At 46.2% G+C, this 27,670-nt stretch overlaps 1 protein-coding gene across 1 annotated transcript in view; it reads left to right on the top strand.

The window, feature by feature from the left end:
- Positions 1-27,606, top strand: part of LOC120039427 (rho guanine nucleotide exchange factor 26-like) — a 32,201-nt gene extending 4,595 nt beyond the window's left edge. Inside the window, exons 4-6 of the mRNA XM_038984832.1 lie at positions 8,757-8,813; positions 11,123-11,283; positions 27,450-27,606. Of these exons, the coding sequence (XP_038840760.1) occupies positions 8,757-8,813; positions 11,123-11,283; positions 27,450-27,606 (375 nt within the window). The remainder of the gene's footprint in view (positions 1-8,756; positions 8,814-11,122; positions 11,284-27,449) is intronic.
- Positions 27,607-27,670: the final 64 nt, after the last annotated feature.

The following is a 27,670-nucleotide window of genomic DNA, read 5'->3' as shown; positions in this document are numbered from 1 at the left end:
TGTGACAGGGCAGGCTGTAGTGTTTTATAGTAGTTAGATGTTACACTGTGACAGGGCAGGCTGTAGTGTTTTATAGTAGTTAGATGTTAAACTGTGACAGGGCAAGCTGTAGTGTTTTATAGTAGTTAGATGTTACACTGTGACAGGGCAGGCTGTAGTGTTTTATAGTAGTTAGATGTTACGCTGTGACAGGGCAGGCTGTAGTGTTTTATAGTAGTTAGATGTTACGCTGTGACAGGGCAGGCTGTAGTGTTTTATAGTAGTTAGATGTTACGCTGTGACAGGGCAGGCTGTAGTGTTTTATAGTAGTTAGATGTTACGCTGTGACAGGGCAGGCTGTAGTGTTTTATAGTAGTTAGATGTTACGCTGTGACAGGGCAGGCTGTAGTGTTTTATAGTATTTAGATGTTACGCTGTGACAGGGCAGGCTGTAGTGTTTTATAGTAGTTAGATGTTACGCTGTGACAGGGCGGGCTGTAGTGTTTTATAGTAGTTAGATGTTACGCTGTGACAGGGCAGGCTGTAGTGTTTTATAGTAGTTAGATGTTACACTGTGACAGGGCAGGCTGTAGTGTTTTATAGTAGTTAGATGTTACACTGTGACAGGGCAGGCTGTAGTGTTTTATAGTAGTTAGATGTTACACTGTGACAGGGCAGGCTGTAGTGTTTTATAGTAGTTAGATGTTACGCTGTGACAGGGCAGGCTGTAGTGTTTTATAGTAGTTAGATGTTACGCTGTGACAGGGCAGGCTGTAGTGTTTTATAGTAGTTATATGTTACGCTGTGACAGGGCAGGCTGTAGTGTTTTATAGTAGTTGTTACGCTGTGACAGGGCAGGCTGTAGTGTTTTATAGTAGTTAGATGTTAAACTGTGACAGGGCAGGCTGTAGTGTTTTATAGTAGTTAGATGTTACACTGTGACAGGGCAGGCTGTAGTGTTTTATAGTAGTTAGATGTTACGCTGTGACAGGGCAGGCTGTAGTGTTTTATAGTAGTTAGATGTTACACTGTGACAGGGCAGGCTGTAGTGTTTTATAGTAGTTAGATGTTACACTGTGACAGGGCAGGCTGTAGTGTTTTATAGTAGTTAGATGTTACGCTGTGACAGGGCAGGCTGTAGTGTTTTATAGTAGTTAGATGTTACACTGTGACAGGGCAGGCTGTAGTGTTTTATAGTAGTTAGATGTTACGCTGTGACAGGGCAGGCTGTAGTGTTTTATAGTAGTTAGATGTTACGCTGTGACAGGGCAGGCTGTAGTGTTTTATAGTAGTTAGATGTTACGCTGTGACAGGGCAGGCTGTAGTGTTTTATAGTAGTTAGATGTTACACTGTGACAGGGCAGGCTGTAGTGTTTTATAGTAGTTAGATGTTACGCTGTGACAGGGCAGGCTGTAGTGTTTTATAGTAGTTAGATGTTACGCTGTGACAGGGCAGGCTGTAGTGTTTTATAGTAGTTAGATGTTACGCTGTGACAGGGCAGGCTGTAGTGTTTTATAGTAGTTAGATGTTACGCTGTGACAGGGCAGGCTGTAGTGTTTTATAGTAGTTAGATGTTACGCTGTGACAGGGCAGGCTGTAGTGTTTTATAGTAGTTAGATGTTACGCTGTGACAGGGCAGGCTGTAGTGTTTTATAGTAGTTAGATGTTACGCTGTGACAGGGCAGGCTGTAGTGTTTTATAGTAGTTAGATGTTACGCTGTGACAGGGCAGGCTGTAGTGTTTTATAGTAGTTAGATGTTACGCTGTGACAGGGCAGGCTGTAGTGTTTTATAGTAGTTAGATGTTACGCTGTGACAGGGCAGGCTGTAGTGTTTTATAGTAGTTAGATGTTACGCTGTGACAGGGCAGGCTGTAGTGTTTTATAGTAGTTAGATGTTACGCTGTGACAGGGCAGGCTGTAGTGTTTTATAGTAGTTAGATGTTACGCTGTGACAGGGCAGGCTGTAGTGTTTTATAGTAGTTAGATGTTACGCTGTGACAGGGCAGGCTGTAGTGTTTTATAGTAGTTAGATGTTACGCTGTGACAGGGCAGGCTGTAGTGTTTTATAGTAGTTAGATGTTACGCTGTGACAGGGCAGGCTGTAGTGTTTTATAGTAGTTAGATGTTACGCTGTGACAGGGCAGGCTGTAGTGTTTTATAGTAGTTAGATGTTACGCTGTGACAGGGCAGGCTGTAGTGTTTTATAGTAGTTAGATGTTACGCTGTGACAGGGCAGGCTGTAGTGTTTTATAGTAGTTAGACATTCTGCTGTTTCCCTGGTCAGTAACTGATGGTAAGTGACCTGGGGGTTTCCGTATCTTCATTCTCTGAAGGAGCAGGAAGATCCACACTGGAAATGAGACAATGATTTGATGTTCAACTGATGGACAAAAGTGGCATCAATGTCCAAACAGACAGAACCTGTTCCCTCTATCACACTTCCCTTCCCAGTCTGACAGCTACCGCTTTGGTTCACACTCTCCTCTGTTTCCTACAAGTCTCCAGTAACAGTAACACCTGTAGTGTCAGACTCTCCTCTGTTTCCTACAAGTCTCTAGTTTCCAGTAACTGTAACACCTGTAGTGTCAGACTCTCCTCTGTTTCCTACAAGTCTCTAGTTTCCAGTAACAGTAACACCTGTAGTGTCAGACTCTCCTCTGTTTCCTACAAGTCTCTAGTTTCCAGTAACAGTAACACCTGTAGTGTCAGACTCTCCTCTGTTTCCTACAAGTCTCTAGTTTCCAGTAACACCTGTAGTGTCAGACTCTCCTCTGTTTCCTACAAGTCTCTAGTTTCCAGTAACAGTAACACCTGTAGTGTCAGACTCTCCTCTGTTTCCTACAAGTCTCTAGTTTCCAGTAACAGTAACACCTGTAGTGTCAGACTCTCCTCTGTTTCCTACAAGTCTCTAGTTTCCACTAACAGCTGTAGTATCAGACTCTCCTCTGTTTCCTACAAGTCTCTAGTTTCCAGTAACAGTAACACCTGTAGTATCAGACTCTCCTCTGTTTCCTACAAGTCTCTAGTTTCCAGTAACAGTAACACCTGTAGTGTCAGACTCTCCTCTGTTTCCTACAAGTCTCTAGTTTCCAGTAACAGCTGTAGTATCAGACTCTCCTCTGTTTCCTACAAGTCTCCAGTAACAGTAACACCTGTAGTGTCAGACTCTCCTCTGTTTCCTACAAGTCTCTAGTTTCCAGTAACAGTAACACCTGTAGTGTCAGACTCTCCTCTGTTTCCTACAAGTCTCTAGTTTCCAGTAACAGTAACACCTGTAGTGTCAGACTCTCCTCTGTTTCCTACAAGTCTCTAGTCTCCAGTAACAGTAACACCTGTAGTGTCAGACTCTCCTCTGTTTCCTAGAAGTCTCTAGTTTCCAGTAACAGTAACACCTGTAGTGTCAGACTCTCCTCTGTTTCCTACAAGTCTCTAGTTTCCAGTAACACCTGTAGTGTCAGACTCTCCTCTGTTTCCTACAAGTCTCTAGTTTCCAGTAACAGTAACACCTGTAGTGTCAGACTCTCCTCTGTTTCCTACAAGTCTCTAGTTTCCAGTAACACCTGTAGTATCAGACTCTCCTCTGTTTCCTACAAGTCTCTAGTTTCCAGTAACACCTGTAGTGTCAGACTCTCCTCTGTTTCCTAGAAGTCTCTAGTTTCCAGTAACAGTAACACCTGTAGTGTCAGACTCTCCTCTGTTTCCTACAAGTCTCTAGTTTCCAGTAACACCTGTAGTGTCAGACTCTCCTCTGTTTCCTACAAGTCTCTAGTTTCCAGTAACAGTAACACCTGTAGTGTCAGACTCTCCTCTGTTTCCTACAAGTCTCTAGTTTCCAGTAACAGTAACACCTGTAGTATCAGACTCTCCTCTGTTTCCTACAAGTCTCTAGTTTCCAGTAACAGTAACACCTGTAGTGTCAGACTCTCCTCTGTTTCCTACAAGTCTCTAGTTTCCAGTAACAGTAACACCTGTAGTGTCAGACTCTCCTCTGTTTCCTACAAGTCTCTAGTTTCCAGTAACAGCTGTAGTATCAGACTCTCCTCTGTTTCCTACAAGTCTCTAGTTTCCAGTAACACCTGTAGTATCAGACTCTCCTCTGTTTCCTACAAGTCTCTAGTTTCCAGTAACAGTAACACCTGTAGTGTCAGACTCTCCTCTGTTTCCTACAAGTCTCTAGTTTCCAGTAACAGTAACACCTGTAGTATCAGACTCTCCTCTGTTTCCTACAAGTCTCTAGTTTCCAGTAACAGTAACACCTGTAGTGTCAGACTCTCCTCTGTTTCCTAGAAGTCTCTAGTTTCCAGTAACAGTAGGGACAGGGGGAAGTGGTGTATTTAAGAGTGTTGACACCATACTCTTAGATGAGGTTTAACCCCCTCGGTTAAGGATAGGACAGGGGAGTAAGGGTAAGACAATGCTAGATTTATGCCTACGGTCAACCGCTTACCTCAACCACTCCCTATTGAGTGAATACTGCGTTTCTGTTGTCACGGTTACACCTGTTCCTCTGTGTTCTCAGGGAAACTCCAAAAGCAGGGCAAAGTTCAGTTGTCGTGGCGGGAAGGTGGTTGCTAGGACACTAAGGACATGCAAGGCCGTAGATAGAGACATAGAAGTCGATTGCCTTTTAAAGGGAATTTGTCTTGCACAATAGAACAAACTTGGCAAGCTGTTGGCAGTCTGGCTGTAGTGGTTTGGCTGTTGGCGTGTGTGTTCTGTGTCCTAGTCTGGATGTGTTTGCAAAGGTCTCCATTAGGGTTGTCACGATACCAGTATCATGATGCTCTGAGGTATCGCGCGGCAAGGAAAGAAAACACAAAGCAGTCATAATGTTAGTTACAAGCAGCCTCAAGTGTTTCACCCAGAATCCCGTTTATTTTCCTTGCTATAACACACTATATGTTACGTACAGCAGGTTTTTAAAGGACCAAAGAGTATTGTCTACTTCCTTGTTGCCATGGACAATCAGGTATTGTAGTATCACCATCCTGGTATCGTGACAACCCTAGTAGGCCTGACCCCAATTAGTTGACTGGTCCATTGTTTGGTCTTTAGGCTGTTGGTCGACTGAGATTTGTTTTAGTCGAGCAGTAACATATACCGTACAAGTCAAAAGTTTGGACACACCTACTCATTCAAGGGTTTTTCTTTATTTTTACTATTTTCTACATTGTACAGTAATAGTGCAGACATCAACACCATGAAATAACACACATGGAATCATGTAGTAACGAAAAAAGTGTTAAACAAATTAAAATATATTTTATATTTGAGATTCTTCAAAGTAGCCACCCTTTGCCTTGATGACAGCTTTGCACACTCTTGGCATTCTCTCAACCAGCTTCATGAGGTAGTCACCTGGAATGCATTGCAATTAACAGGTGTGCCTTGTTAATTTGTGGAATTTCTTTCCTTAATGTGTTTGAGCCAATCAGTTGTGTCATGACAAGGTAGAGGTGGTATACAGAAGATAGTCCTATTTGGCATTCTCTCTACCAGCTTCACCTGGAATGCTTTTCCAACAGTCTTGAAGGAGTTCCCACACATGCTGAGCACTTGTTGGCTGCTTTTCCTTCACTCTGCAGTCCAACTCATCCCAAACCATCTCAATTTGGTTGAGGTCGGGGGATTGTGGATGCCAGGTCATCTGATGCAGCCCTCCATCACTCTCTTTCTTGGTCAAATAGCCCTTACACAGCCTGGAGGTGTGTTGGGTCATTGTCCTGTTGAAAAACAAATGATAGTTCCATTAAGCGCAGAATACTGTGGTAGCCATGCTGGTTAAGTGTGTCTTTATATTCTAAATAAATCACTGAAAGTGTCACCAGCAAAGCACCCACACCATCACACCTCCTCCTCCAAGCTTCATGTGGGAACACATGCGGGAGATCATCCGTTCACCTACTCTGTGTCTCACAAAGACACGGCGGTTGGAACATAAAATCTCATTTGGACTCATCCGACCAAAGGACAGATTTCCATCGGTCTAATGTCCATTGCTCGTGTTTCTTGGCCAAAGCAAGTCTCATCTTCTTATTGGTGTCCTTTAGTACTGGTTTCTTTGCAGCAATTCGACCATGAAGGCCTGATTCACACAGTCTCTTCTGAACAGTTGATGTTGAGATGTGTCTGTTACTTGAACTCTGTGAAGCATTTATTTGGGCTGTAATTTCTGATGCTGGTAATTCTAACTTATCCTCTGCAGCAGAGGTAACTCTGGGTCTTCCTTTCCTGTGGTGGTCCTCGTAAGAGCCAGTTTCATCATAGTGCTTGATGGTTTTTGCGACTGCACTTGAATAAACTTTTCTGACCATTTTTTCTGACCATGCCTTAAAGTAATGATGGACTGTTGTTTCTCTTTGCTTTTTTGAGCTGTTCTTACAATAATATGGACATAGCCCTATTTGGTAATAGACCATATTCTGTTTACCACACCTACCTTGTCACAACACAACTGATTGGCTAAAACGCATTAAGAAGGAAAGAAATTCACACCTTTTAATTGAAATGCATTCCAGGTGACTACCTCATGAAGATGGTTGAGAGATTTGTTTAACAGTTTTTTGGTTGCTACATGATTCCATGTGTTATTTCATAGTTTTGATGTCTTCACTATTATTCTACAATGTAGAACATAGTAAAAATAAAGAAAAACCCTTGAATGAGTAGGTGTGTCCAAACTACTGACTGGTACTGTATACAATAGTTCCTGAATTATAATAGTTTTTCAATTCCTGAATTACAATATTTCTTCAATTCCTGAATTACAATAGTTCTTCAATTCCTGAATTACAATAGTTCCTGAATTACAATAGTTCCTCAATTCCTGAATTACAATAGTTCCTCCATTCCTGAATTACAATAGTTCCTCCATTCCTGAATTACAATAGTTCTTGAATTACAATACTTCCTCAATTCCTGAATTACAATAGTTCCTGAATTACAATAGTTCCTCAATGTATTTGAAAAATCTTTCCAGCTCTCTCCCATTCGGGTTGCTTGTAGTGATTGATTCATGGAGGAGTGGAAGGGTGTTTGGGGAAGATGAAAAAGGGCCGGGTGTGGAGAAGTATTGGTAGGAAGCAGGGATTTGGAGCAGTGGGCGATGGGAGACATGTTGGTTCTAATGCTGCCTTGTCAGTGGCAGATGTTTCTAGAGGAGGGGGGATACTACACACACACACACAGCCATGTAAGCTATCCTGTGCATACACCCAGACTCCCCTGAAAGGAACCTTTCTCTCTAAACAGCACACTGGGGTCTTTATTCAGCACACTGGGGTCTTTATTCAGCACACTGGGGTCTTTATTCAGCACACTGGGGTCTTTGTTCAGCTCCTACGGGTCTTTGTTCTGCTCCTACGGGGCTTTGTTCTGCTCCTACGGGGCTTTGTTCTGCTCCTACGGGGCTTTGTTCTGCTCCTACGGGGCTTTGTTCTGCTCCTACGGGGCTTTATTCTGCTCCTACGGGGCTTTATTCTGCTCCTACGGGGCTTTATTCTGCTCCTATTGGTCTACGGGGCTTTATTCTGCTCCTATTGGTCTACGGGGCTTTATTCTGCTCCTACGGGGCTTTATTCTGCTCCTACGGGGCTTTATTCTGCTCCTACGGGGCTTTATTCTGCTCCTACGGGGCTTTATTCTGCTCCTACGGGGCTTTATTCTGCTCCTACGGGGCTTTATTCTGCTCCTACGGGGCTTTATTCTGCTCCTACGGGGCTTTATTCTGCTCCTACGGGGCTTTATTCTGCTCCTACGGGGCTTTATTCTGCTCCTATAGGTCTACGGGGCTTTATTCTGCTCCTACGGGGCTTTATTCTGCTCCTATAGGTCTACGGGGCTTTATTCTGCTCCTATAGGTCTACGGGGCTTTATTCTGCGCCTATAGGTCTACGGGGCTTTATTCTGCTCCTACGGGGCTTTATTCTGCTCCTATAGGTCTATGGGTCTTTATTCTGCTCCTATAGGTCTATGGGTCTTTATTCTGCTTCTATAGGTCTATGGGTCTTTATTCTGCTTCTATAGGTCTACGGGGCTTTATTCTGCTCCTATAGGTCTGGTATGAGAACTACTCCTTTGTTGCAGCAAGTGGAGTCATGAACAGTGTGTGTGTGTCTGTCTTTATGCTGCCACAGGCAGCTGAACATACATTAGCCCTTATTTCTCTAAAAGCAGACACCTAGAGAGTTTAAACTGTGATGGATACAGAGGTATGCCTCACCTCTAAACAATTCCTTTCATTCCTAAAGTTGTGCGACTGTTTTTTGCTAACTGTTGGCAAATATAGCCAGTATGGTTAGAGATTCTGTTTTCTTCCTGATGTTGTTACTAAAACCTGTGTTCTAAACTGTGTTTTTCCTGATGTTGTTAATAAAACCTGTTCTAAACTGTGTTTTTCCTGATGTTGTTAATAAAACCTGTTCTAAACTGTGTTTTTCCTGATGTTGTTAATAAAACCTGTGTTCTAAACTGTGTTTTTCCTGATGTTGTTAATAAAACCTGTGTTCTAAACTGTGTTTTTCCTGATGTTGTTAATAAAACCTGTGTTCTAAACTGTGTTTTTCCTGATGTTAATAAAACCTGTGTTCTAAACTGTGTTTTTCCTGATGTTGTTAATAAAACCTGTGTTCTAAACTGTGTTTTTCCTGATGTTGTTACTAAAACCTGTGTTCTAAACTGTGTTTTTCCTGATGTTGTTAATAAAACCTGTTCTAAACTGTGTTTTTCCTGATGTTGTTACTAAAACCTGTGTTCTAAACTGTGTTTTTCCTGCAGGTAAAGAAGAGTGGAGTTTCTGATAAGCTCAGCCAGGAGGAGCGGAAAAGACAAGAGGTAACAGCCTTAGTGTGTGTGACCCCTTCCCCTTAATACAGAGACAGTTCCAACAAAGGGTCAAGCAGACTGGCTCCAGAAAGGTTAGGATGCATGCACACAGACACACACAGACAGGTCACTTACTGTAGCCCCCCTGTTGCAATCTATCAAACCATGCCTAAACTCCTCTCCCTGTAACCTTTTCCATAGCAATAGTAAACCCTTCTTAAAGGGGAGGGCTAGAAAATATGGACCATAGACAAGTAAACCAGTCGATGCTGAGGGACATGAGTTCATAGCATGGATGTCTAAGCAAATACATGTCTAGAGAAGTGTGCAGATGGAGAGTATCACCGATTGGGAGTCCCATAAAGGCGGCGCACAATTGTTCCAGCATCGTCCGGGTTTGGCCGTCAGTGTAAATAACTGACTTGCCTCGTAAAGGTAAAATAAATACAAATGGAGCTATAAGAGGTGTGAACAGCTCTTCTCCTGTGTGATCACTGCCTTCTCTCTCTAAATGAATGACTGAGCACAGAATGATTGTCTACATGTCCTACTAATAGAATAGCAGAGTTCATGATGGCAGATATGTCACATCAGAATGAGTGTTTCAGCCCAATATCATGTGTGACAGCTGTGTGCAGCCAGTCTCATCCCCTAACCAGCCATTAGCCTACTCAGCTGTGAGCAGCCAGTCTCATCCCCTAACCAGCCATTAGCCTACTCGGCTGTGAGCAGCCAGTCTCATCCCCTAACCAGCCATTAGTCTACTCGGCTGTGAGCAGCCAGTCTCATCCCCTAACCAGCCATTAGTCTACTCGGCTGTGAGCAGCCAGTCTCATCCCCTAACCAGCCATTAGTCTACTCGGCTGTGAGCAGCCAGTCTCATCCCCTAACCAGCCATTAGTCTACTCGGCTGTGAGCAGCCAGTCTCATCCCCTAACCAGCCATTAGTCTACTCGGCTGTGAGCAGCCAGTCTCATCCCCTAACCAGCCATTAGTCTACTCGGCTGTGAGCAGCCAGTCTCATCCCCTAACCAGCCATTAGCCTACTCGGCTGTGAGCAGCCAGTCTCATCCCCTAACCAGCCATTAGCCTACTCGGCTGTGAGCAGCCAGTCTCATCCCCTAACCAGCCATTAGCCTACTCGGCTGTGAGCAGCCAGTCTCATCCCCTAACCAGCCATTAGTCTACTCGGCTGTGAGCAGCCAGTCTCATCCCCTAACCAGCCATTAGCCTACTCGGCTGTGAGCAGCCAGTCTCATCCCCTAACCAGCCATTAGCCTACTCGGCTGTGAGCAGCCAGTCTCATCCCCTAACCAGCCATTAGCCTACTCGGCTGTGAGCAGCCAGTCTCATCCCCTAACCAGCCATTAGCCTACTCGGCTGTGAGCAGCCAGTCTCATCCCCTAACCAGCCATTAGCCTACTCGGCTGTGAGCAGCCAGTCTCATCCCCTAACCAGCCATTAGCCTACTCGGCTGTGAGCAGCCAGTCTCATCCCCTAACCAGCCATTAGTCTACTCGGCTGTGAGCAGCCAGTCTCATCCCCTAACCAGCCATTAGTCTACTCGGCTGTGAGCAGCCAGTCTCATCCCCTAACCAGCCATTAGTCTATTCGGCTGTGAGCAGCCAGTCTCATCCCCTAACCAGCTATTAGTTTAATCGGCTGTGAGCAGCCAGTCTCATCCCCTAACCAGCTATTAGTTTAATCGGCTGTGAGCAGCCAGTCTCATCCCCTAACCAGCCATTAGCCTACTCGGCTGTGAGCAGTGAGCTGGGGTGAGCAGACAGGGATGAGGAGCTGGGGTGAGCAGACGGGGATGAGGAGCTGGGTTGAGCAGACGGGGATGAGGAGCTGGGGTGAGCAGACAGGGAGTGAGCAGACAACGGAGCCCAGTGGCGGGGCAGACCCAGTGTTGTCACGATACTACTTGATGTCCTGATATTAGGCCTGGTATCACAACGGTGATCATACCAGTTGAAAATAGGCACATTTTCTTGCAGTTAACACAGATTTTTCACTTGCTTCTGTGCAAAAAATAACAGTATCCTTTTTGAGCCCTCACCAGTTAGCATCCCTGTAAATACCGCCTTTCTCTCTCTCCCTTTCTCTCTCTCCCTTTCTCTCTCTCCCTTTCTCTCTCTCGTTCTCTCTCTCTCTCGTTCTCTCTCTCTCGTTCTCTCTCTCTCGTTCTCTCTCCCTTTCTCTCTCTCCCTTTCTCTCTCTCCCTTTCTCTCTCTCCCTTTCTCTCTCTCCCTTTCTCTCTCTCTCTCCCTTTCTTTCTCTCTCTCCCTTTCTTTCTCTCTCTCTCGTTCTCTCAGGCCATATTTGAGTTGATATCGTCAGAACACTCCTACCTCCACAGTCTGGAGGTTCTGATCCGGATGTTTCAGAACTCAGCGGAGCTCAGTGACGCCATGACCAAGACCGAGCACCACCACCTCTTCTCCAACATCACAGACGTGTGTGAGGCCAGCAAGAAGTAGGTTGTGTGTGTGTGTGTGTGTGTGTGTGTGTGTGTGTGTGTGTGTGTGTGTGTACACTTGCCTTAGCTAGAGAAAGGGGGGATTGTAGGTATTGTAATTGATGTTCCAGACAGACACATAGCTAATGAAAGAGAGAGAGAAACTGCAGCTAAACCACAAACAGAACTAACTTCACACTGTATCATAGTCCCTGTTCCTTTATGAGCACAAACATGCTCTAGTCTGTGGGCTTGGGAAAACAGAGGCAGGGCTGTGTGTGTTTGAACAGAGAGAGTCAACATTGGCCCTCCCTGACTAGATTTCACCCAATGATCTATGAGTGTGTGTGTATGCATACAATTGTGAGTTTTATGTAGAGAACATCGGTGTGGCTGGACTAGAGGTGATGCAAGTTTGTCATTAGCGCATGGAGACTGCTGGACATGGTTGTGTTCAATGGTCCTCACAGCTTATGCAACTGGAGAACACACACACACACACACACAGACACACACACACACACACACACACACACACACACACACACACACACACACACACACACAGACAGAGAACATACACACAGACACACACAGACAGAGAACACACACACACACACACACAGACAGAGAACACACACGTTCATGACCAGCCATGTAACTCATCCCGACCAGTGTACCGTAGCAGCAGTCCATTTCCTTGGACATTCTCTTGTAAGACCATCATGTGTTGTAGTGATTGACAGGAAGTGTTCCGTTTAGCCTGGGACAACACTGTACTGTACGGATGAGCTCTGTGTTCATCATGTAGTCTAGTCAGCCTCATGCCCAAACAGAGAGGTGTGGACTGTGTGTGTGTGTGTTCCACAACCTTCCATGACCCCTGGATCCTCATCCTGTCATCAGGCCCGGCTTAATACACCACAACCCAAACCTGTGTGGGAGTGAGTGAGAGACCTGTGAGAGACCTGTGTGTGAGAGACCTGTGTGTGAGAGACCTGTGTGTGAGAGACCTGTGTGTGAGAGACCTGTGTGTGAGAGACCTGTGTGTGAGAGACCTGTGTGTGAGAGACCTGTGAGAGACCTGTGTGTGTCCTGTGTGTGAGAGACCTGTGTGTGACCTGTGTGTGAGAGACCTGTGTGTGAGAGACCTGTGTGTGACCTGTGTGTGTGTGACCTGTGTGTGAGAGACCTGTGTGTGAGAGACCTGTGTGTGAGAGACCTGTGTGTGAAAGACCTGTGTGTGAGAGACCTGTGTGTGAGAGACCTGTGTGTGAGAGACCTGTGTGTGAGAGACCTGTGTGTGAGAGACCTGTGTGTGAGAGACCTGTGTGTGAGAGACCTGTGTGTGAGAGACCTGTGTGTGAGAGACCTGTGTGTGAGAGACCTGTGTGTGAAAGACCTGTGTGTGAGAGACCTGTGTGTGACCTGTGTGTGAGAGACCTGTGTGTGACCTGTGTGTGAGAGACCTGTGTGTGACCTGTGTGTGAGAGACCTGTGTGTGACCTGTGTGTGTGAGTGAGAGACCTGTGTGTGACCTGTGTATGAGAGACCTGTGTGTGTCCTGTGTGTGTGTGTGAGAGACCTGTGTGTGTCCTGTGTGTGTGTGAGAGACCTGTGTGTGACCTGTGTGTGTGAGTGAGAGACCTGTGTGTGACCTGTGTGTGTGAGTGAGAGACCTGTGTGTGTGTGACCTGTGCGTGTGTGTGTGAGACCTGTGTGTGACCTGTGTGTGTGAGAGACCTGTGTGTGACCTGTGTGTGTGAGAGACCTGTGTGTGACCTGTGTGTGTGAGTGAGAGACCTGTGTGTGACCTGTGTGTGTGAGAGACCTGTGTGTGTGAGTGAGAGACCTGTGTGAGAGACCTGTGTGTGTGTGTGTGTGAGAGACCTGTGTGTGTGTGTGTGTGACCTGTGTGTGTGTGTGTGTGTGACCTGTGTGTGACCTGTGTGTGTGTGTGTGTGTGTGTGACCTGTGTGTGTGTGTGTGAGAGACCTGTGTGTGTGAGAGACCTGTGTGTGTGTGTGTGTGTGTGTGAGAGACCTGTGTGTGACCTGTGTGTGTGAGAGACCTGTGAGAGACCTGTGTGTGACCTGTGTGTGTGTGTGTGAGAGACCTGTGTGTGTGTGAGAGACCTGTGTGTGACCTGTGTGTGACCTGTGTGTGTGAGAGACCTGTGTGTGACCTGTGTGTGTGTGTGTGTGAGACCTGTGTGTGACCTGTGTGTGTGTGAGAGACCTGTGTGTGACCTGTGTGTGTGTGTGTGTGTGTGAGAGACCTGTGTGTGACCTGTGTGTGTGTGTGTGAGAGACCTGTGTGTGTGTGAGAGACCTGTGTGTGACCTGTGTGTGACCTGTGTGTGTGAGAGACCTGTGTGTGACCTGTGTGTGTGTGTGTGTGAGACCTGTGTGTGACCTGTGTGTGTGTGAGAGACCTGTGTGTGACCTGTGTGTGTGTGTGTGTGTGAGAGACCTGTGTGTGACCTGTGTGTGTGTGAGAGACCTGTGTGTGACCTGTGTGTGTGTGTGTGAGACCTGTGTGTGACCTGTGTGTGTGTGTGTGTGTGTGAGACCTGTGTGTGACCTGTGTGTGTGTGAGACCTGTGTGTGACCTGTGTGTGTGTGAGAGAGACATGTGGCTGAGTGCTCTCTCATAAACAGAGAGACATGTGGCTGAGCTGAGTGCTCTCTCATAAACAGAGAGACATGTGGCTGAGTGCTCTCTCATAAACAGAGAGACATGTGGCTGAGTGCTCTCTCATAAACAGAGAGACATGTGGCTGAGTGCTCTCTCATAAACAGAGAGACATGTGGCTGAGTGCTCTCTCATAAACAGAGAGACAAGTGGCTGAGTGCTCTCTCATAAACAGAGAGACATGTGGCTGAGTGCTCTCTCATAAACAGAGAGACATGTGGCTGAGTGCTCTCTCATAAACAGAGAGACATGTGGCTGAGTGCTCTCTCATAAACAGAGAGACATGTGGCTGAGTGCTCTCTCATAAACAGAGAGACATGTGGCTGAGTGCTCTCTCATAAACAGAGAGACATGTGGCTGAGTGCTCTCTCATAAACAGAGAGACATGTGGCTGAGTGCTCTCTCATAAACAGAGAGACATGTGGCTGAGTGCTCTCTCATAAACAGAGAGACATGTGGCTGAGTGCTCTCTCATAAACACACACAACCCTCTGTTTCTCTGGAACAGTGTGTTCATGTCTGTGACAGTCCCCTGGGTTAGCTCATGCTGGCAGCTGTGTGCATGTCTGTGACAGTCCCCTGGGTTAGCTCATGCTGGCAGCTGTGTTCATGTCTGTGACAGTCCCCTGGGTTAGCTCATGCTGGCAGCTGTGTTCATGTCTGTGACAGTCCCCTGGGTTAGCTCATGCTGGCAGCTGTGTTCATGTCTGTGACAGTCCCCTGGGTTAGCTCATGCTGGCAGCTGTGTTCATGTCTGTGACAGTCCCCTGGGTTAGCTCATGCTGGCAGCTGTGTTCATGTCTGTGACAGTCCCCTGGGTTAGCTCATGCTGGCAGCTGTGTGCATGTCTGTTTCTGTGTGTGTGTGCATGTCTGTTTCTGTGTGTGTGTGTGCATGTCTGTTTCTGTGTGTGTGTGTGCATGTCTGTGACAGTCCCCTGGGTTAGCTCATGCTGGCAGCTGTGTGCATGTCTGTGACAGTCCCCTGGGTTAGCTCATGCTGGCAGCTGTGTGCATGTCTGTTTCTGTGTGTGTGTGCATGTCTGTTTCTGTGTGTGTGTGTGTGCATGTCTGTTTCTGTGTGTGTGTGTGCATGTCTGTTTCTGTGTGTGTGTGTGTGCATGTCTGTTTCTGTGTGTGTGTGTGCATGTCTGTTTCCGTGTGTGTGTGTGCATGTCTGTTTCTGTGTGTGTGTGTGATCTTCCCATCCCCCTCTCATTCCTGAGGTCCTAACGTGTCGGGTCGTAACCCCACCCGACAGGCGCATGTAACCCCACCCGACTGGTAACCCCACCCGACAGGTGCGCGTAACCCCACCCGACAGGTAACCCCACCCGACAGGCGCAGGTAACCCCACCCTACAGGTAACCCCACCCGACAGGCGCAGGTAACCCCACCCTACAGGTAACCCCACCCGACTGGTAACCCCACCCTACAGGTAACCCCACCCGACTGGTAACCCCACCCTACAGGTAACCCCACCCGACTGGTAACCCCACCCGACAGGTGCGCGTAACCCCACCCGACAGGTAACCCCACCCGACAGGCGCAGGTAACCCCACCCTACAGGTAACCCCACCCGACAGGCGCAGGTAACCCCACCCTACAGGTAACCCCACCCGACAGGCGCAGGTAACCCCACCCTACAGGTAACCCCACCCGACAGGCGCAGGTAACCCCACCCTACCGGTAACCCCACCCGACAGGCGCAGGTAACCCCACCCTACAGGTAACCCCACCCGACAGGCGCAGGTAACCCCACCCTACAGGTAACCCCACCCGACAGGCGCAGGTAACCCCACCCTACAGGTAACCCCACCCGACAGGCGCAGGTAACCCCACCCTACAGGTAACCCCACCTGACAGGTAACCCCACCTGACAGGTAACCCCACCCTACAGGTAACCCCACCTGACAGGTAACCCCACCTGACAGGTAACCCCACCACATTAGTAGTTGGAGGACATCAGTACAGAACCTTTATTAAAACTGCATAGCCCTGGGTGTCAGATGATTATCTAAAGAAACGGAGAGAGAAGTGCAGGTTGGGTAATGTGGGAGAGGAGAAGGACTTCATCATCATCATCACGTGTCAGGTGTGTTGAGTGTCTGGAACAGGGGTATTCACCTCTTACCCTACGAGTTCCAGATCCTGCTGCTTCTCTGTTCTACCTGATAATTGTACCCACCTGGTGTCCCAGGTCTAAGTCAGTCCCTGATTAGAGGAGAACCTGGTGTCCCAGGTCTAAGTCAGTCCCTGATTAGAGGGGAACCTGGTGTCCCAGGTCTAAGTCAGTCCCTGATTAGAGGGGGACCTGGTGTCCCAGGTCTAAGTCAGTCCCTGATTAGAGGGGAACCTGGTGTCCCAGGTCTAAGTCAGTCCCTGATTAGAGGGGGACCTGGTGTCCCAGGTCTAAGTCAGTCCCTGATTAGAGGAGAACCTGGTGTCCCAGGTCTAAGTCAGTCCCTGATTAGAGGGGAACCTGGTGTCCCAGGTCTAAGTCAGTCCCTGATTAGAGGGGAACCTGGTGTCCCAGGTCTAAGTCAGTCCCTGATTAGAGGAGAACCTGGTGTCCCAGGTCTAAGTCAGTCCCTGATTAGAGGGGAACCTGGTGTCCCAGGTCTAAGTCAGTCCCTGATTAGAGGGGAACCTGGTGTCCCAGGTCTAAGTCAGTCCCTGATTAGAGGGGAACCTGGTGTCCCAGGTCTAAGTCAGTCCCTGATTAGAGGGGAACAATGAAACAATGCAGTGGAACTGGCTTGGAGGTCCAGAGTTGAGTTTGAAGGATCTAGAGCACAGATGTCAAACTGATTCTATGGAGGGCCGAGAGCCTGCGGGTTTTCACTCCTCCACTGGACTTGATTGATGAATTAATGTCACTAATTGGTAAGGAACTCCCCTCACCTGGTGGTCTAGGTCTTAATTGAAAGCAAAAACTAACAGAAACTAGGCCCTTCATGGAATGAGTTTGACAACCCTGGTCTAGAGGAAGGTGGCTGAGGGAAACAAAAGTAACATCTTTGGATGTCACTGTCACATCTAAACCAGCCTCGCTCCACCAGTCTTCTCTCTGGTTCAACAGGATGTTTAAACCTGCCTCGCTCCACCAGTCTTCTCTCTCTGGTTCAACAGGATGTCTAAACCTGCCTCGCTCCACCAGTCTTCTCTCTCTGGTTCAACAGGGTGTTTAAACCTGCCTCGCTCCACCAGTCTTCTCTCTCTGGTTCAACAGGGTGTTTAAACCTGCCTCGCTCCACCAGTCTTCTCTCTCTGGTTCAACAGGGTGTTTAAACCTGCCTCGCTCCACCAGTCTTCTCTCTCTGGTTCAACAGGGTGTTTAAACCTGCCTCGCTCCACCAGTCTTCTCTCTCTGGTTCAACAGGATGTCTAAACCTGCCTCGCTCCACCAGTCTTCTCTCTCTGGTTCAACAGGATGTTTAAACCTGCCTCGCTCTGCCAGTCTTCTCTCTCTGGTTCAACAGGATGTCTAAACCTGCCTCGCTCCGCCAGTCTTCTCTCTCTGGTTCAACAGGATGTCTAAACCTGCCTCGCTCCACCAGTCTTCTCTCTCTGGTTCAACAGGATGTCTAAACCTGCCTCGCTCCACCAGTCTTCTCTCTGGTTCAACAGGATGTCTAAACCTGCCTCGCTCCGCCAGTCTTCTCTCTCTGGTTCAACAGGATGTCTAAACCTGCCTCGCTCCGCCAGTCTTCTCTCTCTGGTTCAACAGGATGTCTAAACCTGCCTCGCTCCGCCAGTCTTCTCTCTCTGGATCAACAGGATGTCTAAACCTGCCTCGCTCCACCAGTCTTCTCTCTGGTTCAACAGGATGTCTAAACCTGCCTCGCTCCACCAGTCTTCTCTCTCTGGTTCAACAGGATGTTTAAACCTGCCTCGCTCTGCCAGTCTTCTCTCTCTGGTTCAACAGGATGTTTAAACCTGCCTCGCTCTGCCAGTCTTCTCTCTGGTTCAACAGGATGTCTAAACCTGCCTCGCTCCACCAGTCTTCTCTCTCTGGTTCAACAGGATGTCTAAACCTGCCTCGCTCCACCAGTCTTCTCTCTCTGGTTCAACAGGATGTTTAAACCTGCCTCGTTCCACCAGTCTTCTCTCTCTGGTTCAACAGGATGTCTAAACCTGCCTCGCTCCGCCAGTCTTCTCTCTCTGGTTCAACAGGATGTTTAAACCTGCCTCGCTCTGCCAGTCTTCTCTCTGGTTCAACAGGATGTCTAAACCTGCCTCGCTCCACCAGTCTTCTCTCTCTGGTTCAACAGCATGTCTAAACCTGCCTCGCTCCACCAGTCTTCTCTCTCTGGTTCAACAGGATGTTTAAACCTGCCTCGCTCCACCAGTCTTCTCTCTCTGGTTCAACAGGATTTCTAAACCTGCCTCGCTCCACCAGTCTTCTCTCTCTGGTTCAACAGGATGTTTAAACCTGCCTCGCTCTGCCAGTCTTCTCTCTGGTTCAACAGGATGTCTAAACCTGCCTCGCTCCACCAGTCTTCTCTCTCTGGTTCAACAGCATGTCTAAACCTGCCTCGCTCCACCAGTCTTCTCTCTCTGGTTCAACAGGGTGTTTAAACCTGCCTCGCTCCGCCAGTCTTCTCTCTCTGGTTCAACAGGATGTCTAAACCTGCCTCGCTCCACCAGTCTTCTCTCTCTGGTTCAACAGGATGTTTAAACCTGCCTCGCTCTGCCAGTCTTCTCTCTCTTCAACAGGATGTTTAAACCTGCCTCGCTCTGCCAGTCTTCTCTCTGGTTCAACAGGATGTTTAAACCTGCCTCGCTCCACCAGTCTTCTCTCTCTGGTTCAACAGGATGTCTAAACCTGCCTCGCTCCACCAGTTCTCTCTCTGGTTCAACAGGATGTTTAAACCTGCCTCGTTCCACCAGTCTTCTCTCTCTTCAACAGGATGTTTAAACCTGCCTCGCTCTGCCAGTCTTCTCTCTGGTTCAACAGGATGTTTAAACCTGCCTCGCTCCACCAGTCTTCTCTCTCTGGTTCAACAGGATGTCTAAACCTGCCTCGCTCCACCAGTTCTCTCTCTGGTTCAACAGGATGTCTAAACCTGCCTCGCTCTGCCAGTCTTCTCTCTGGTTCAACAGGATGTCTAAACCTGCCTCGCTCTGCCAGTCTTCTCTCTGGTTCAACAGGATGTTTAAACCTGCCTTGCTCCACCAGTCTTCTCTCTCTGGTTCAACAGGATGTCTAAACCTGCCTCGCTCCACCAGTCTTCTCTCTCTGGTTCAACAGGATGTCTAAACCTGCCTCGCTCCACCAGTCTTCTCTCTCTGGTTCAACAGGATGTTTAAACCTGCCTCGTTCCACCAGTCTTCTCTCTCTGGTTCAACAGGATGTCTAAACCTGCCTCGCTCCACCAGTCTTCTCTCTCTGGTTCAACAGGATGTTTAAACCTGCCTCGCTCTGCCAGTCTTCTCTCTGGTTCAACAGGATGTCTAAACCTGCCTCGCTCCACCAGTCTTCTCTCTCTGGTTCAACAGCATGTCTAAACCTGCCTCGCTCTGCCAGTCTTCTCTCTCTGGTTCAACAGGGTGTTTAAACCTGCCTCGCTCCACCAGTCTTCTCTCTCTGGTTCAACAGGATTAATGTCTCTTCCACATGCACTCAAACAAACAAAACAATTTAACCTCTAACCATTAGCTCCTCTCTGTTCTGGGCTCTCTCTCTCTGGCTCCAGTGGAAACCTTGACCTCCACCCTCTCCTCTCCTTCCTCTTCCCTCATCACCCCTTCCCCCTGTTCTTCACCACAGTGTCCTCTCTGACTGGTGTTTATCTGGCTCAGTCAGACCGTCCCCTGCAGCACAGTGTCCTCTCTGATTGGTGTTTATCTGGGTCAGTCAGACCGTCCCCTGCAGCACAGTGTCCTCTCTGACTGGTGTTTATCTGGCTCAGTCAGACCGTCCCCTGCAGCACAGTGTCCTCTCTGATTGGTGTTTATCTGGGTCAGTCAGACCGTCCCCTGCAGCAGTGTCCTCCAGTACAGTGTGTGTGATCTGAACCTGGTAACTGGTAGGCCAGAGGTCAGGGGACATCTTTGGGAGGGTCAGGGGACATCTTTGGGAGGGTCAGGGGACATCTTTGGGAGGGTCAGGGGACATCTTTGGGAGGGTCAGGGGACATCTTTGGGAGGGTCAGGGGACATCTTTGGGAGGGTCAGGGGACATCTTTGGGAGGGTCAGGGGACATCTTTGGGAGGGTCAGGGGACATCTTTATTTTATTTTTTAACCTTTATTTAACTAGGCAAGTCAGTTAAGAACAAATTCTTATTTACAATGACTGGGGCCTGGGATTAAAAATAAATCAATTCAAAATATAGGACAAAACAGAGGGTTTTCTGGTCCGTGTCAGACTTCATACCCAAACCACGTACATGCGACCAAAGTAGCCCCTCTTTTAGGTATGAGCTCCGTGTCTCCGTGCTCTGTGTCACGTTCACTCTCCTCCATGTTGGTTTGTGTTGCAAAGCGTTGTCCAATTGACAAAAAATATTGCTGTGAAGAGTGTGATTTGCGACACAATGAAATAAATGATAGAGCATAATATGAAACGATAGAAAAATGGCTATCGTCACACCATATAGATCATTATATCGCCCAGCCCTAGTAGCAACACAAAATGGTAGCAACACAACATGGTAGCAACACAACATGACAACAACATGGTAGCAACAGAACATGACAACAACATGGTAACAACATGGTAGCAACATGACAACAACATGGTAGCAACATGACAACAACATGGTAGCAACATGACAACAACATGGTAGCAACATGACAACAACATGGTAGCAACAGAACATGACAACAACATGGTAACAACATGGTAGCAACATGACAACAACATGGTAGCAACATGACAACAACATGGTAGCAACATGACAACAACATGGTAGCAACATGACAACAACATGACAACAACATGGTAGCAACATGACAACAACATGGTAGCAACATGACAACAACATGGTAACAACATGACAACAACATGACAACAACATGGTAGCAACATGACAACAACATGACAACAACATGGTAGCAACATGACAACAACATGGTAGCAACATGACAACAACATGACAACAACATGGTAGCAACATGACAACAACATGGTAGCAACATGACAACAACATGGTAGCAACATGACAACAACATGGTAGCAACACAATATGGTAGCAGCACAAAACATGGTACAAACATTATTGGGCACAGTCAACAGCACAAAGGGCAAGAAGGTAGAGACAACAGTACATCATACAAAACAGCCACAACTGTCAGTAAGAGTGTCTTTGAATGAAGAGATTGAGATAAAACTGTCCAGTTTGAGTGTTTGTTGCAGCTCGTTCCAGTCGCTAACTGTAGCGAACTGAAAAGACGAGCGACCCAGGGATGTGTGTGCTTTGGGGACTTTTAACAGAATGTGACTGGCAGAACGGGTGTTGTATGTGGAGGATGAGGGCTGCAGTAGATATCTCAGATAGGGGGGACTGAGGCTTAAGAAGGTTTTATAAATAAGCATCAACCAGTGGGTCTTGCGACGTGTATACAGAAATGACCAGTTTAGAGAAATATAGAGTGCAGTGATGTGTCCTATAAGGAGCATTGGTGGAAAATCTGATGGCCGAATGGTAAAGAACATCTAGTCGCTCGAGAGCACCCTTGCCTGCTGACTACCTCAAGCTCTAAACCCTCAGAGGTAGTAATCACACCTGTGGGAAGAGGGGCATTCTTCTTACCAAACCACATGACCTTTGTTTTGGAGGTGTTGAGAACTAGATTAAGGGTAGAGAAAGCTTGTTGGACACTAAGAAAGCTTTGTTGTAGAGCGTTTAACACAAAATCTGAGGGGCCAGCTGAGTATAAATAAGACTGTATCATCTGCATATAAATGGATGAGAGAGCTTCCTACAGCCTGAGCTGTGTTGTTGATGTAAATTGAGAAGAGCGTGGGGCAGAGGACAGCTTTAGGAAGGGTTATAGTGCCTGGGTTTATCCTGATGAGGGTGGTCATCATTTCCACCATAGCAGTGTTTGCTAGAAATAGTCAGGCCACACTGTCTCAGAATACTGTGTTATAGAGGCATATAGGGATGTAGGTGTGAGTTTCTTTATTCAAATATCTGAATGGACGTTAGTATTCGATTAGTCGCTAGAGTATAACTTTTTTTTAAAGAAATATATATTATAGGCCTATTTTAACAATTACAATATACTATGACATTTGAAATTCTTAATTTAATAAAACAACAAACTTTTGAATGTAATTTTGAATGTTTTTTTTTTTACATGTGCCGCATTAAAAAGACGTACCATAGCCTCCACACGCGTGTAGCTTGTTGTTGTCGGCCAATCAAAGCAGCACTACAGTCAGAGGCTCCACAGCCTAGCAGGCGAACTGGGATATTTGTAATAAATGCCAAATGGAATTAAAATGACAGAATGACGTTACCTTAATGAGACGGACTAGACAACAACCACCGACAGGTAGGCTGCTGTTTCATCTGAATGGAGTTGTTGTAGACAAGGACGGGGAAACACAGCCTGAACCTGCCTGGCTAGCAGTCTTAGCAAGCTTCTTTACATTCATTTGATGCAGTAAAGACAGGCACAACGAGATGGGATGACAAATAACCTCTGGCGTCTACAAGTTTGTCTGACAAGCCCGAGTCAGCGCTACTCTCCATCTCCTGTGTCACACAGACCGGCCCCCTCCCCTGTCCGGCTGCAGGGCAGGCTACGCAGCAAGCGCCCAAGTTTAAACCAAGTTATTCATTTTTTTCCCGCATGTATTTCGATGACCCGGATATCTGATAAAATGTCATGGTATTATTTGAATAGTGAAATTATTTCAGATGCCTATCGTGTGTGTGTGAACTGTGTCAGCGGCTGGGGTAGGTCACTATAGGTGGATCTGCAGATGAGTTGAAACAAGGGCTAACTGGTTGAGGTTAACTTCCTGTGTCTGGATGACAGTTTCCTGTGTATCACCGTGGAGACCAGGTCTGTCGTTAAGAGGCCATCTGCCCCAGGCTGACAGGAAGAGGAAAAACCAAAAACCAGCAGACACTAGGCTCTTCATGGAATGAGTTTGACAACCCTGGTCTAGTGTGCTTGTCGATTTCCCACTGATCTCTATGTGTAGATGAGAATAAACCTCTTTGATTGCACAAAGCCTTATCAAAACTCAATATTTTTCTCTCCTCGCCTCCATCTTCCACTTTCTCTCTCCTTTTTCTTTCTTTGTCTCTGTCTCTCTTTGTCTCTCTCTCTCTCTGTCTGTCTCTGTTTCTTTGTCTCTCTGTCTCTCTTTCTGTCCCTGTCTCGTTGTCTCTCTTTCTCTGTCTCTCTTTGTCTCTCTCTTTGTCTCTCTCTCTTTCTCTCTCTCTCTCTTCTCTCTCTGTCTCTCTCTCTGTCTCTCTCTCTTTGTTTCTCTGTCTCTCTTTCTGTCTCTTTCTCTCTCTGTCTCGTTCTCTCTCTCTCTCGCTCTTTCTCTCTCTCGCTCTTTCTCTCTCTGTCTCTCTTTGTCTCTCTCTCTGTCTCTCTTTGTCTCTCTCTCTGTCTCTTTCTCTCTCTGTCTCTGTCTCTCTCTCTTTGTCTCTCTCTCTCTTTGTCTCTCTCTCTTTTTCTTTCTCAATTCAATTCGCTTTATTGGCATGACTTAACAGTGTACATATTGCCAAAGCTTATTTTGGATATTTACAATATAAAAATGATAATCAAAATTGTCAACGGGACAACAGTAACAACAATAACCAAGGGTCAAAATAACCATACATTCAACAATAACAATAAGCATACAGTAGAGTACATGTGCAGGTTGATTGGTTTGTCAGACACTGTCTCTCAACTTATGGCAGGCAGCAATGTAGTGCGCTGCCAACCCACAGCTCTCTGCGTCCTCCCCCAACAGGACGGGTAGTCTATCCTCATCAGAGAGGTCTTTGAAACCTTGAATAAGGGTTTCAAATTTGGGAAAATGACACTCTAATTGTTTTATATTTTTGACATTTTGTCAGGAAATGCAGCTCCGTCTCAGGTTCTGCTGTTGTGCAGTGGTTGCACAGCCTTTCCTCTACAGGGAGCCAGGTTTTCCTGTGTCTACCCTTCTCAATGGCAAGGCTGTGCTCACTGAGCCTGTACTTTGTCAAGGTGTTTCTAAGGTTTTGATCAGTAACCATGGTCAAATATGTACTGTCGATTTAGGGCCAGATAGCACTGCATTTTGCTTTGTGTTTGTGCTTGTGTTTCCCAATAAGCAATGCAGTTTTGTTTGACTGTGTTGTCATTTGGTTTATCCTGATTGATTGGATGTTCTGGTCCTGAGGCTTCAGTGTGTTAGTAGAACAGGTTTGTGAACTCAGCCCCAGGACCAGCTGGATGAGGGGACTATTTTCTTTGCTCAGCTCTTGGCATTGCAGGGCTTGGTAATGATATGAGAGGGGGTCACTGTATTTTAGATGTTTCCAAAACTTAATTGTTCTTTTTTTAGTTTTTATTATTAGTGGATATTGGCCTAATTCTGCCCTGCATGCATTGTTTGTAGTTTTCCTCAGAACATGTAGGAGAATCTTACAGAACTCTGCATGCAGGGTTTCAATGGGGTGTTTGTCCCATTTGATGAAATCTTGTTTTGCAAGTGGACCCCACACCTCGCTGCCATAAAGTGCAATTCGTTCAATGACACATTCAATTAGTTTTAGCCAAATTTTAATAGGTCTTTCAATTTGAATTTGCTTTTTAATGGCGTAGAATGCCCTGCGTGCTTTCTCTCTCAATTCATTCACTGCCTCATTAAGGTGTCCAGTTGAGCTTATTTTTAAACCTAAGAAATTGTAGTGTGTACAGTACTCTATATATTTTGTGCCAATTTAGAACTTTGGTCTAATTCCCTGAGATCTGGATCTTCTCTGGAAAATCATTATTTTTTATCTTTTTGGGGTTTACTGCCAGGGTCCAGGTCTGGCAGTACTGCTCTAGCAGCTCCAGGCTCTGCTGTAGGCCATGTGCTGTGGGTGACAGCAGGCATAGGTCATCTGCGAAGAGTAGGCATTTAACTTCTGAATTGTGGAGACTAACACCAGGGGCTGAGGATTTTTCTAGAATAGTGGCCAATTCGTTAATGTAAATATTGAAGAGTGCAGGGCTCAGATTGCAACCCTGGCGAAGGCCCCGCACCTGGTTAAAGAATTCTGTTCTTTTCTTACCAATTTTAATGCTGCACGTATTGCCGTATTGCCATTGATTTAATTTTGTCATATGTTTTACCCCCTACACCACTTTAAATAACTTTGTAGAACAGTCCTGTATGCCAAATAAAATCAAATACTTTTTGGAAGTCAATAAAGCAAGCGTATATTTTGGTATTATTTTGGTGGACATGTTTATCTATCAGGGTGTGTAGAGTGTAAATATGATCAGTTGTGCGATGTTTTGGTATAAATCCAATTTGGCTTTTACTCAAGACATTGTGCTTATTAAGGAAGTTTAGAACTCTTACATTTATAATACTACAGAAAACCTTCCCCAGGTTACTGTTCACACAAATGCCTCTAATTGTTAGGGTCAAATTTGTCTCCTTTCTTAAAGATTGGGGTTATGAGTCCTTGATTCCAGATGTCAGGGAAATAACCTACACTCAGGATCAAATAAACAGTTCTAATATAGCCAATTAAAATTTTGCACTAGTGAGTTTGAGCATCTCATTTAGGATGCCATCCGGTCCGCATGCCTTTTTAAATTTCAGAGCCTGAAGTTTCTTATAGAGCTCCTGGTCAGTAATTGGGGAGTCCAGTGGATTTTGTTTGTCCTTTATAGCTTTTTCTAATCCATTCAACTTCTCATGAATTTGGCGTTGTTCTGCGTTTGTGTCAATTTGAACGGTGTTGTAGAGTGTTTTAAAATGGGTTGTCCATATGTCACCATTTTGTATCGCTAATTCCTCTTGTTTAGATTTTTTTAGTTTTTTCCAATTTTGCCAGAAGTTGTTTGTGTTTATGGACTCCTCAATTAGTGTCAGCTGCTTGCTGTTGTACTGTGCTTTTTTGGTTCTGAGTGTACGTTTATAGAGTTTTAAAGTCTCACAGTAATGAAGGTGTAATTCACCATTATTTGGGTCTCTGTGCTTTTGGTTGGATAGTGCTCTAAGTTTTTTCCTTATAATTTTACAATCTGCATCAAACCAGTTGTCATCTGTGATCTTTTTTGTTTTCTTTTTTATCAATTTCAATTGTGCTTCTTTTCCCGTTTGCCTGAATATATATATATAGTTGATGTTTTGTACTGCTAGATTGATGCCTTCTTTACTGTGAGTGAATGTGGTATCCAGAAAATTATCTAAGAGTGTTTGGATATTTTGGTTCCAGGTTGCTTTCTGGTATTCTTCTGTGCTGTTTTGGGCCCATCTGTATGAATGTCTGATGTTGTACAGCTTACCGGGCTGTGAATGTCTGTTTTTTTCCATGTCTGTTCTTTTGAGGAACAACGTAATTTGGCTGTGATCAGACAGAGGTGTTAGTGGCTTGACAGTGAATGAGCTGAGAGAGAAAGGGTCAATGTCTGTAATCATATAGTCTACTGTACTGTGGCCAAGAGGTGAGCAGTAGGTGAATCTCCCCAAAGAGTCCCCCCGTAACCTACCGTTGACAAAGTACAGACCCAGGCTTCTACAGAGCTGCAACAGATCCCTTCCGTTTTTGTTGACTGTGCTGTCACTGTTGTTTCTATGGGGGAGATTAAGACAGTTAGAAACAGAATGGCCTGTAATAAAGCTGTCCCCTCGTGTACTCGTTAGATCAGGTCGTGTTCCTGTGCGCGCATTTGTGTCCCCACAGATGAGCACATTTCCCTGGGCCTGGAAATGGCACGTCTCTTCCTCAAGGGTGGGGAAGATCTCCTCTGAGTAATATGGGGATTCTGGGGGGGGGGGGTATATATTGTGCAAAGGAACACATATTTTTCTGTCAGTACTTTCAAGTTCTTTTTTCAGTTTTAACCAAATGTGATATTTGCCAATTTTGATGGGATCAATTAGATGTTGTAGTTGGGATTTGTACCAAATAATCAGTCCTCCAGAGTCTCTGCCTCTATTGACAGAGCTGTGTTTCTGTGATGGCACAATTACCTCTCTGTAGCCTGTGGGACAGTGAGTGACAATGTCAGCCTTACACCATGTCTCCTGCAGAATGATGACGTCAACATCTTTAAGATTTTTGTTGAACTCCAGTGCTAAACTCTTCAGTCCAAAGGTTGATGAGTTTAGGCCCTGAATGTTCCACATGCTAACTGTCTTTCTCTCTCTCTCTCTCTCTCTGTCTCTTTCTCTTTCTCTCTCTGTCTCTCTCTCTCTTTGTCTCTATTTCTGTCTCTCTCTGTCTGTGTCTCTCTGTCTCTCTTTCTTTGTCTTTCTGTCTCTCTTTCTCTCTGTCTCTCTCTCTGGCTGTCTTTGTCTGTCTCTCTCCCTCTCTCTTAGGTTCTTTAAAGAGTTAGAGGATATACACCAGCAGAATGTTGTTATAGATGACATCAGTGATATAGTGTTCAGACACGCCCAGTCCAACTTTGACCCCTACATCACCTACTGCTCCAATGAGGTTTATCAGCAGAGGACCTTACAGAGGCTAGTGTGAGTGTACACACACACACACACACACACACACACACACACACACACACACACACACACACACATAT

Source organism: Salvelinus namaycush, unplaced genomic scaffold, assembly GCF_016432855.1.
Source record: "Salvelinus namaycush isolate Seneca unplaced genomic scaffold, SaNama_1.0 Scaffold2704, whole genome shotgun sequence".
Classification (NCBI taxonomy): Eukaryota; Metazoa; Chordata; class Actinopteri; order Salmoniformes; family Salmonidae; genus Salvelinus; species Salvelinus namaycush.
The sequence above is the reverse complement of the archived record's forward strand: the minus strand, read 5'-3'. Positions and strand labels throughout refer to the sequence as shown.